The sequence below is a fragment of the Enoplosus armatus genome, chromosome 8 (assembly GCF_043641665.1).
Source record: "Enoplosus armatus isolate fEnoArm2 chromosome 8, fEnoArm2.hap1, whole genome shotgun sequence".
NCBI lineage: Eukaryota > Metazoa > Chordata > Actinopteri > Centrarchiformes > Enoplosidae > Enoplosus > Enoplosus armatus.
The window spans coordinates 20,476,648-20,489,032 of NC_092187.1; the positions used below are offsets into that span (position 1 = coordinate 20,476,648).

At 41.9% G+C, this 12,385-nt stretch overlaps 1 protein-coding gene across 1 annotated transcript; it reads left to right on the plus strand.

The window, feature by feature from the left end:
- The first annotated feature begins 535 nt into the window (after positions 1–535).
- Positions 536–9,782, plus strand: sypb (synaptophysin b). The gene is made up of 6 exons (XM_070910319.1): positions 536–553; positions 1,927–1,992; positions 7,896–8,020; positions 8,910–9,108; positions 9,220–9,411; positions 9,501–9,782. Exons 1-6 carry the CDS (start codon positions 536–538, stop codon positions 9,780–9,782), a joined length of 882 nt encoding a protein of 293 aa, XP_070766420.1.
- The last annotated feature ends 2,603 nt before the right edge of the window (positions 9,783–12,385 follow it).

Sequence of the window (12,385 nt, forward strand, 5' to 3'; positions counted from 1 at the left end):
TGGACCGGCAGATGGACAACATCTGGGTTACCCTTCCCCTTTTAGAACAAAGAACCATGCAAAGAAGTAACCCATAGGTGTCTGTTCTCCTCCTTTGTAGTATTTGCATGGATGTAGCAGAAAACCTGAACTCTCCCTGAACTTCCCCCAACTTATGAGCAGAATGAGGTTTGCCTGTAAGATCTACTGAAAGGGAAAATATATACTTCTAAAAATACTTTTGGTTGATGACAGTTCACGAGGCCTCACCGACCTTTTTATTCCCCCTTTTACATCATCACCTCCTCCTGTCTACGAACGCATGAGGCGCCTCCCTTACAATAAAGCAGCGCTGCGATTGGACAGCCTTTACTCCACCGTGCAACGGTTTATATGACGTCACGGCGCTTCACGCGTCCTTCGCTCGGCTCGTGACGCAGCCACGGCTCTTCCTCCTGGGTGTCCCCCTCCTTCCATGGGCTGTTCCGGATGAGACGCCTCTCTCCCTCCCTCCCTCCGCCCCTCTGATCCTCTTATCAGCGAGTAAGCGGCCAAGATGGATGTTGTAAACCAGGTAAGGCTTTGTGGGGGGAAATCATCTTTTTCATTAATGTTTTCTTCGGTTGCTGATGTTCATTCAATTTGCCTCATCCCGCTCTGTCGTGCGCTCACATTTTTTTCCCTCACATATCCGCCGACCTTAAGATTTTAATGCAAAGCCTTCGATCCGTTTGGAATCGAAATTTCCAATTTTATGCGTTTAATGTCAAATGGCAGCGTTGTAGAGGCGCGACAGAGCGCGATGTAATTGGACAATTTTGCACGACTGTGACTGTGCTGCCGTCGGTGTGATGGAGCGGCCCACTGACAGCCCAGGAATGTGTAGGGTGTCCAGAGATTGCTGCAGCAATGACATTTAGCAAAAAAAGGAAGGAGAGGATGTAGCTCATTATCTAATTGATTTAGACCGCTCACGTCTCCATTAGCCCGCTGCTGCTACGATAACAAACAGGAATCTGATTCATTTCCAAAGACCCTCGGTGTTTTCGGGAAGCCGCAGTAGGCCCGACACAGAGGAGGACTGTTTGCTGCTCGTCTATTGCCACAGCTCAAGTCTCAGTTTGTGACAAAGGAGGTTTTCTGGAGAAATGAGGCTGTCGGAAACTGGCATTTTGTCAGTGCATGCGTTATCTGTTTAATATGGATGTTTGGCATCCACAGAGTCTCCGGGTATCTGGAGAAACAATAAACCCCCCGCAGCCCGAGAGAAAACCATCGCTGCTGCTGCTGCTGCTGCTTATTCCAGTGCGGCCATTTATTGATGCACGCAGGGACACACCGCCTTCTTTGCGGTGTCGCATTCACCTGCGCACAAATGCATCCTCCTTTTATTTTTACTCCTCATCAATTAGACAGATTTCGGGATATTTTCTCACAAGTGAATAAAAGAAAAAAAGACTGGAAAAAAAAAAGACGTGAAGTGTTCAGCAAGAGAGCAGAGTTAATCAGCTTTGTCTAATTGTAATGCTGGCACGAGCTCTCTCTCTCTCACACCACACACACACACACACACACACACACACACACACACACGCACACACACACACCGTAGCGTTTGAAGTCAATATCAAAATGACTGTACTGTTAGTTGTACAGCATCTCTCGTGCACTCAAAGGTGCCAGCTGTGACAGTTGAGGCACTTTCTTCACTGGCAGATATTTGCCGTATAACAAACACCTGCAGGTGCCAGCAGTAGACCAGAGGCCTGTGGGCTACAAGGCTGAGGTAATTAGGTTTCATGTTTTTAATCAGCATCATCATATCATCATCATCATCATGCCTGGTCTGCTGAGAGAGGCTGATTTCACGCAGCGAGAGCAGGAGTCAGTGTGAAAATGTGAATAAAAAAACTCTGCTAATTGCTGATTTTTTTTTTGTGTTGGCAGTTGGTGGCCCAAGGGCAGTTCACGGTACTCAAACAACCTCTGGGATTTATAAAGATCCTACAATGGGTAAGTCCTCTATTTTACTTTTTTTTGTTTTTGCAAGAAACAGGACTAATGCTTGAATATTTTCCATTTTAATAAAAAACAAAAAAACAAATCTGTTCATGGAAGAGGATATTATTATGGATAAAACACTTGGAACTTGTATTGTTTGCAATAAATGATAATGCTGGCATGTCTCCTACTGACAGATTTGTGACCTTCTGTCACACAGAGGTCACAAAGCTGCATGGGGCTTAATAATGAATGTGATTCTACACTCTTAGAAAAAAAAAGGTCCACAGTTGAACCCTCTCTCTCAAGGGTTTACAACCAGACATGTTGTTTGTTTTCTTCTCTCCAGAACAACAGTAACTCCACCTCAGGTCTGATAACTAATCTCTTAAATGTATTCAGATCATGCCTGAGGTTCACATTGAGGAGTGTCTTGTATCCTGGTGGAGATGGTGATAGTGATAGTGCCCCAGCAGGCCTGAGCAGGAGACACCAGCAGGATATACGTCACTGTCGTAGTAACACTGTGTCAGTCCACTGAGGAATATAATGACAGTTTGTCAAATCCTTCTCAGAGGACATGACCTCTGCACACGAGTGCAGTTTATTACCTCTGAATCATGTGCTCAGTCTCCTCCACCAGATGATGGAGCCAGCAAACAATTCATGTATTAGTTTATCTGCGAAGAGAGCAGCATAAATAGATTCACTGATTTATTGGATTTAGCTCAAAGACTGTAAAATGTCTGCAACTTAAGGAGAAATATTTGTTTTGTTTATGTTGGGGGGGGAATGTGGTTAAACAGGGCCTAATAAGACATTGTACCCCATCTATAAATGAGAAAATTCAGATTTTCACTGACAATATACTACTTTACTAATCGATGAAGCATTTCCTGTGTCCAGCTTCTCCATTGGGAGGATTTACTGCTTTTCTTTGTCTTATTCAATCATAAACTAACGATTATCTTTGGGCTTCTTTATCTTTGGTCTGTTGGTCGCACAAAAAAAGAACAATGAGATGTCATCAGCTTTGCTATGATGGACATTTTTCACAATTTTCTGACATTTTGTAGTCCAAAGGATTCATCGATTAAACGAGAATATAATCTGCAGATTAATGGCTAATGAAAATAATTGTCAGTTGCAGCCCTAGTTCCATTCATGTTGATGTACCCATAAGAAGATTAGACATTAAGGATCTTGTCCTACAGTCACAGATATCTTCATATAATGTGTTGTCATCCACACTGTCCTCTATCATCAGCAGCAGCAGCAGCAGCAGCAGCGTGCTCACACTGAAGAGGCTGCAGGGTTAACAGTGGTGCCTCTGTACAGCTGGGGCACCACAGTGCTGGTGCTAATTACCCATGCAGGCCCCGCAGCTGAGTGAGGGCCTCTTAAATGTGTCTCTTTTCTTATGTTTTCTTGTATTAAACCCTGATGTGATGTTATGAACAGGTTCTGGCTGGTTCTGGTTTGCGGTTACGGCAGGTAGCAACACAGTGGCAAAATCATTCCTAGAGCTGCGGCGATTAGTTGATTATTCATCGAGAAGAAAAACGAACTGGAACTAATTTTAAAATGGATTCGTCATTGTAATTTTTCAAGCAAAAATAGCAGAACAAATGTGCGTTCTGGCTTCTCAAATGTGAGGATCTGATGGTTTGTGATAGTAAACTGAATATCTCTGGGATTTGGACAACTATCTGAGGAGGTCACCTTGAGCTGTGGAAAATCATAACAAGCCTTTTATTTCACTATTTTCTGACATATTATAGACAAAACTATAAATAGTAATAGTAAAACTATATAAGTAAAAAATAAGCAGATTAAAGCCCCAATCATTTTAATTAGCTCTATGTTCCTGATAATTGATCATTAAATGTATGCATGCTATGTAATCATACATTTTGGGAGGGTAGATGAGATGGAAATTGAGGAAGGGGAGCCCCTCCTGCACATTGGGCCCATAATTCATAGCTACACCGCTGATCCTGGAACACCCTTAACGCGACCCAGATGAAAACGTGCGTGCTAAAGCAGCTCTGACAGAGACCCACACTGTAATGGGCTCTGCAGATATGCCAGAGAGCAGTCAGAGGCATGAGTGTGCTGCATGACTCTGTAGTCCTTCCCTGGAGCTGTGTGAGTGTGCCAGCACCTCATCGCTGCCTCCCTGGGTCACAGCGAGCGCGAGCACCAATCAGCAGCCCCGCTCGGGAGGCCAGGGCCCATGAATCATCTGTCAGAGGGCCTGCGTGCCTCGGCGTCAGACTAGAGGAGGAGCTGCTGCTTTTTCTGGATTAATATGGGCATGCACAACCAGCAACACAGTGTTTTTGAGGAGGGTAGAGAGGAGCCGCCCCCCTTTTCACTGGAAACCTAATCAAACCTTTTTGTTGCAGTCATTGCCGATATGCTTTTTGTCAGCAGTGTTCATATATTTGAATTACTGTAAAGGGATGTGAAGTAAATGGAAAAGGGCTGGATCTGTTCAGACCACTCAAGTATGTGGGTTTTCGCAACATGTGTGAGATTTAAACAGCGTTTCTGTATGTGTGACTCATGTAGCATTTGCCCACCCCACCCTCCCAACCTCTCTCTCTCTCTCTCTCTCTCTCTCTGTCTCTGGGGAATAATGCTGACAAAGCCTAAATTTGATGGATGTTGGAAGACATTGAGTTCCCAAATAAAGCTGATGTGGAGCTCAACCATAGAGAAACGCAAACAGCCTCCTGCTTCCACCGCTACAGTATAGGCACTGCTGTGTGGATTTTCATTTGCATTCAAATTTCACTTTCTGACTCATTCGCAGCAAACATAGAAAAGGCTGTTTGTGAGTAAGAGCCTCGTTCACTTTGGTCCCTAATGTGTAATAAAAGCTGTTGATTTTGTTGCAGCTCAGGGGCTTTTGCTGTTCAGACACTGGTGACTCTCTGTGGTTATTACTCCAGGGCCCCTGGTGAAGGCGTACACAGCTTGTGTTTATTTCTGCACTTTTCTGCTTTTGGCTATTTGTCGGCATGTAACACTCCTTTCATTTGATCCTTTTTGGCATAAAATAGCCAAATTTGAAAGTATTTGATGTGAACACGAGAGCAAGATGAATCGGCCAAGCCTATATATCAGCCCATATATCTGTACTGGCATATATGTTGGCCAGTAACTAACCAGAATTTGTAGAACAGAAATTCCAAAGATCATTTAAAAACAGTATTGCAGTTACATAGTTTGCTCACCAACTGTAAAAAAAAACATGTAATGTTGTATGTTTATGTAAAAAAAAAAAAATCATAGTCCGATATATCCTCAGTGGATTTCTCTACCCTTCAGATATTGATACTAGTATCTGTACAATTGATACTCTTGTTGATGTGTGCATCAGTTTTCACAGAGAGAGACCGACAGTGTGAGAAAATCAGTAGCAGACGGATGGTTTGTGTCCGAGTTTGTAAGATCGTGTATCTTCTCAGCACAGAATAGCTGACAACCATCCAGCATACCAGGAGGGGTAGAAACCAGCCTCTGCCTCCTCACTGTGTGATGCTGCCAACAGTGTTACCATGGCACCTAACTCTCAGTGTGCCACCATTTCTTTTTCTCAGCCCGGCTGGCCCTCTCCTCCTCCTCCATCACTCCTCCGTCCACTCATCTGTCACCATAAACGTGCAACTCTTAACTGTGGTGCGGCGCCTCCCCTTCAGATTCACTTTCACCTCAATTCTGGTTGTTAGCCATGCTAGCCGCGTGGCTCTAGCGGTGACAATGTCGGATGGTCTACCACTCTGGTCCAGACTAAAGTATCTCATATATATTGGATGGATTTTCAGGATATTTGGTTCAGACATTCATGTCCCCCTCAATTGACTTACGAGACTTACAAGCACACATGATGTCTATATTTCTAGCGTATTTTCATCAGGCCCTGTATTTTGGGTATTTTGTGTTATTAAAAGGTTTAAAAAAAAGCTGAAAATAAAGAAATTCAATAATGTATGCACAATTGATATATTTACATTATTCTCCATGTAAATATGTTGCTCCCCCAACTGATTTCTAATGTCAGTGTCATCCAAATCCTTTGACTCATGCTGCTGTATCACTTTAAGATGATTCAGTGGAAGCAGCAGTGTGGCTTCTTGCTGATATTATCTTTTAACTAGAGAATCCAGTCCTTGTTAGCAAGAAGAAGGCAGTAAGGCCCAGTGTACAGCTGGGGTACAACATGTTACTGGTCTCCATATTGATTCCCCTCATGAAATCTGAACCTCTCAGAGGACACTGGGAGCTCTAAAACCTTTGAGCAGTCTTAAAAATAAAAACAGCTGGTGCCATAAGGCAGTGATTCTAAACAGAATGAGATGGATGATATATATCTTTTAGGATCAGATATACCACTGTGCGCACTGTGTGAAGGATTGTGCCGACACTGCAGTTGTGATACACTGCATTTGTTGTAGGTATTGATTAATTGTACAGCTGCTGCAGCATTACATCCTATTATTCTGTTTTGGGTTTAAGGGAAAATCACTACATAAAACACAACTCACACATTTCAGGCCTTTTATTATAATCTTAATTGATTTCAAATTAGCTGGAACCATATTCTTCCAGAATCAGTCAGTGTGCAAGAGAGTGCATTTAGAGTGACATTTTCTGGTTCAGACATGCAGGCACAGAAATGTAATGAAGCTCAAATATTACTAAGATTTGTAAGATCAGATCACCTCCAAGTGAGATTGTAATAATAATGTAGTGTAATGGTTTTTTAGTGTGGATTTTAACTCAACTGCGGATTGCAAATACCTTTTTTCTTTGCTTGAAATTTATAATAAATGATGTTGTTTATCAGCAGTCTCCTCTGCCCCCGCTACTTTCATCACATCTACAGGCATTTGCATTGGTTATCAAAACCTGTTAATTAGCCTTTTACCAACAACAGGAAGGGGAGGTGTGTACGATGTTGGGAGAGGACGCTAGAAAATAAAAACACTGCAAAGAACAGAGACGGAGGAGTGAAGCAAATCACAATGAGCTTTAGACGTCAGGTGTGTGTAAATCCAACAAACGAGGCTCCGGCTCACGTTAGCTAAAAGATTACTGTAAATAGTTAAGTGTGTTGATGCCTGCAGCAAGTAGACAGTACTACAGGACTGGAGGGAAGTGTGTGTGTGTGTGTGTGTGTGTTGTGGCTGGCTTTGCAGTAGCTTGTAGATGGGTATTTGGTGACAGATGGTCGAGCACCTCAGTCAGATTAATAGTTGGATTTTCCATCCAATCGGATCTGGCCTGCAGCGTAGGGAGGGTGTGGTAAAAATAGTCTCATTTGTCTAATCTGCTGTGTGTGTGTGTGTGTGTGTGTGTGTGTGTGAGAGAGAGAGAGAGCGTGAGATTATCTCCACGCATGTCCATTTGTGCCGTTTATGTGACTGTGAGTGGGAGCTGAAGAACAAGACTGAGCTGTGTGCGCCTGAAGTAACTGAACAAATGCACAATCACTGTTGTGCCACAAAATACTACAAAAAAAAACATCTACAGAAAAGCCACATAAACCAATTGTAATGGTAACCATGGCAACAGGCGCAGCCCTTGCCGTGTAAACCGGTGGTAACGCTGCATTGATTTGCACTCTGTGTGCATTTTTCACAGCAACTCGCCGTGATTGGTGGATTGTTGGAGCATCAGTCTGCTTGAGACACTGCAGGTGGTGAAAGTCTGCAGCTTACACCTGTTTTACACTGCAGCTCTTTGTTTACATTATCTGAACTAAACTGGAGCACTGACCTGAATACAGTATGTGATTCATCCACCAGTCATGGATGAAAAGTATGCTTTTAAAATATTCGCTTAGTGTTCTGTGTTTTTTTCTGTGTCTGTGAGATGTCAAAACCGTGTCTTTTCCTTCCTCGCAGATCTTTGCAATCTTCGCCTTCTCGACATGTGGCAGTTACTCTGGCATGTTCAAGATGAGCGTGGAGTGTAAAAACCGGTCGGAGAGTGACCTAGGCATAGAAGTAGAATTTGAATATCCGTTCAGGTACGTATTCCGTCATTCACAACAAGTTACTTTCCCCACTGTTGTAGAAACATAGGAAAAAATACAATTGAGGCTCTTCCAAACTGTAAATACACATTCAGTGCACATATCAAAATGAATCACACAGGAGCCAGTTAATCTTAAAACATATATAAATCAAATATAAAATATATACATTTGATAGATTAGTTTCACCTTTGCAAGGAATTAGCATATATAATATATATAATAAATAAATATAGGCCAATATTCTTAATTTATATATATTATATTATTAGCTCAGTTAACAAGCTCATTAGCCTAAATCAGAGTGATCATAATTGGATATTTTGCAGAACAAGAGCCTTTGGTTGAAGGTATAGTTCAACATTTTGTGAAAGACACAACTTGCGGATTTACCGGGGGTTATGTGTGGCATTTCTTTGCCAGGGACTTTTTGTAGTCCAGCACATAACCCCCATGTAAAACCACAACGTGATGTTTTTATACTTTTTTATACAAATTAAATAAATATAATGTGTTGTGTTAATAAGAGAGCTTTAGAGGTGCTGGTTGGTGGACTTTGTTACCTTTGGACAGAACCAGGCTAGCTCTTTCCCCCTGTTGTCTTTATGCTAAGCTAAGCTAATGTCCCCTGACTGTAGCTGCATATTTGATTGACAGAAATGAGATTGGTATCGATCTTCTCATCTAACTCTTGGAAACGAAATAAGTGCATTTCCCCAAATTTTTAACTACTCCTTTAAAATACTGTCCTCAGCAGTATTTTGTTATGGATTGCATTAATCAGTGATATCACAAGGTGTTTCACATTAGAACACCATTCATCTTTTTTTTCTTAGCTTGCACCTTTTCATTTATCTCTGTCTCTTTGTGTCGCTGTTCTCAGGCTCCATCAGGTTTACTTTGATGCCCCCACCTGTAAGGGAGGGAACCCCGAACGTCTATTTCTGGTCGGGGACTACTCTTCCTCAGCTGAGTTCTTTGTCACCATTGGTGTCTTTTCCTTCCTCTACTCGATGGCGGCCCTCTCTGTTTACTGTTTCATACTGGAGAAGTACCGTGAAAACTGCAAGGGGGCCCAGATCGTGAGTTAATTTATGCCTTACACCTTCTTGGTCCTTCAACTGGTGATACACTTAATATCTAGTTGTTGTTGTTTGTAATAAAAGTGATCATGTTGCCTTGCTGATCCCCAGGACTTTGTTGTGTCTGCGGTATTTGCCTTCATGTGGCTGGTGTCCGCATGTGCTTGGGCTAAAGGCCTGTCAGATGTGAAATCAGCTACCGATCCGGAGAGGGTCATCACCTTCATCTCAGCCTGTGACGAACAAGAGACTCGCTGCCGTGAGATCTACGACCCCAAGGTCTCCGGCCTCAACACCTCTGTGGTAGGTCAAAGATGCTTCATACTGAACGAAACTATATAAAGAGTTGATATGTGAACAGAAACAGTAAATGACACCTCTCTGCTCCACAGGCTTTTGGCTTCATCAACGTGATCCTGTGGATAGGAAACCTGTGGTTCGTGTTCAAGGAGACCGGCTGGATGGCTGCCTTTTCTGGAACATACGTCCCATCGCAGGAAAAGCAGCCCGCCCCCGATTCCTTTGGCCAGGCGGGCTACGGTCAGCAGGACCCCTACGCCGGCTCCCAGGGAGGGTACCAGCCAGAGTACGGCCAGCAGGGAGGCTACAATGAGGAAGGAGGTTACAGCCAGGGCTATGAGCAGCAGCCCACCTCCTACTCTAATCAAATGTGAGCCTGTCCAGCCAAACCACAGCTGCAGGATGGTGAGTGTAAACATATGTTGACATTGACTGGTTAGAATTGATCAAATTGTGGTATATCTTTGAGGTGATGATCTAAGCTAACCTGTAAGCACAATTTAAGGGTTAATTGTGTCATGGTGGTATTTATGAGGCTCGCAATGATATCTGCTGGATATCAACTTTTATATATATTTTATATATATTTTAGTCCACTAGGTGCCTTTTGCTTGCTATTTCTTGGATACCTGATCAGAGAGTATGGGCGGAGCTCTACCTCTATGCAGATGACACTCTAATGTATCTGATGAGGCACCTTCCTAAAATCCAGCTACTGAAAAGTCAAGTCAATTCTATTTATACAGCCCAACATCGCAAATCACAAATTTGCCTCAAGGGGCTTTACAATCTGTACAGCATACCACACCTCTGTTCCTAGACCCTCGATTTGAAAAAAAAAAAAACTTTTATAAGAGCAACATCAATGCCAACATCAACCAACGTAATAAAATTACAGTATGGATAATCATGATGACAAAGTTGTGAATAAAATAAAAGATGAAATGATGAATGATGATATTGTGAATGTACCAGTATTTCTACAATCTCAGCTACACGTGCTCACCCTTTTCACACCAGAAAAACAGCAGTGCTTTTAATGCCCATATGTACATTAAGAGAGATATTGGTTGCTGAACCTATCCTTTAAAAGCAACCCATATTTACATTTTCCCGACAAGCGATCTCTCATTTGCAGTTGTGCAAATGATGACTGTCCTCTCCAGAAAGATGACAGCAATGGTTGTTCATTGACACAGCATGTGTTTATGTTCAGCAGCAAAGGTTAAAGGAGCATGACACTGTTGCGTGATGAGGAGGTCGGGGTAGATGGTTAATGTACAAAACGTCTGACTTTAACAGTAACACTGTGATCTCGTCCAATATGCACTCACCTGCTCTTCTTGCCCTTTGAGTCTCTCTACTCCCCAGAAACCCTGTAACAGTCTTAAAGCTATGGGTGAAATAGCCTTTTGGTGCTCTGAGGCTGTAGAATACTCTGTCTGATGATGAGCTGAAACTGCACTCAGTCCTCGAAGATTTAGAAATGTCCAGCTAGAGCCTTTAGCATCACTGGTTAGGGTTCGCTACAGAAGATACTGCTTTTTACTTATGGTTTTAATCTGCTCTCTATACTGATGTCTGCAATTTGTCTCCTTTCATGACTTCTTAGCTGTTGTTTCATTCACATTTTAACATCCCTAAAAAGCCTATTTTCTCTATCATCTTTTTACCATGAGCGATGGGATCCTAGGTGAACATTTTCGGCCAAAGTTTTGTTAATTTCACTTCAGACATTTCTGTATTTGTGATTTGAATCTCAATGGGGAAAAAGTTTATTTATGTTGCCAGCAATGTCAATCAAACCTGATTACGCCACACCCAGACCCAGATTTGAATGTTTAACTCTTTAAAAAATAATTAAGGTTGTTTTTTTCTTAAACTAAGCTTTGATTGTTTCTTATTTAATCATGAATGTTTAATGTTTTAAAGAAATATGTAAGATCTGAAACCCATTTTTCAGGGGCTTTAAATTTCCGTTCCTTGCTTTAATAACTTGTACCACTTTGGGTTTTTACACGTATATACTCTGCAATATATACAATATAACATTGACACATATTACTTAACAGCATATTACACATGCATATATACAGTGCCATTGTCATTTTCTGGCATGACTATTTTTACTTAACATTTACTGAATATCATCACAGAGGAGGTGCCACCTGCTACTTCAAAAGTGTCAATATCAGCTTTGAATATCCCATATTTGTTGAGCCATAGCTTTGTTTATATATTCAACATGTAGTTCATGTGATCATACAGTTTGCTGTTGGTTTAATATTTTCCTCCCCTCTGTCTCTCACTTCTCCACCCTTTTCTCTCTCCCCAGGGTGACCTTGTGATTTCGGAGGGTGGCTCTTGACCACCACCTGCATTTCCACACTCCTCTGTTTGTCTGTTTGTGTATCTGTGAGTTGACAGGCAGAGGGAGGGAGGCATGGAGGGCAGAAACTGGTGGGGCCTGGGGAGGGGGAACACCACTGGGGAGCAGGATATGGGGGGGGGGGCAAAGGGGGGAAATGGGTCTTTGCTGTAACATGATGTTTATTCTCGTGATGTATTTAACTGTAGAAGACAACAGTGGATTGTCTGTTTGGTTATACGAGAAAAACTTGAATACAAATACCAAAACATTCGTTGACGAACATTTAAGAGAAATCTTGTAATGGAAAAGACTTACATTTATGAAGAAAAAAAATTGTAGTAATATTTAACTTGGGAGAATGTATTTGTCTGTGCTGTGTAAATAACAACATGCTGATATATATGATTTTATGCACACAGTTGAATAGGTGTGCACTCCATATACGTTGTTATACAACAAATGTTGAGCACAGAGTTATTCAATCGCATTTACTTTGGTTCTGTTTGGGAGCTCACATAGTTTAACCTTTGCCCTTCAATTCCCATAAATTGTTCATACCACAATGATGTTTTTATTTATTTATTTCTTTTATTTATACATCTCAAA

Excerpts from the sequence above, each read along its gene's own strand:
- sypb (XM_070910319.1), top strand. Across the intron at positions 8,021-8,909 it reads GAATTTGAATATCCGTTCAG|GCTCCATCAGGTTTACTTTG; the intron begins GTACGTATTCCG and ends CGCTGTTCTCAG. Across the intron at positions 9,412-9,500 it reads CCGGCCTCAACACCTCTGTG|GCTTTTGGCTTCATCAACGT; the intron begins GTAGGTCAAAGA and ends TCTGCTCCACAG.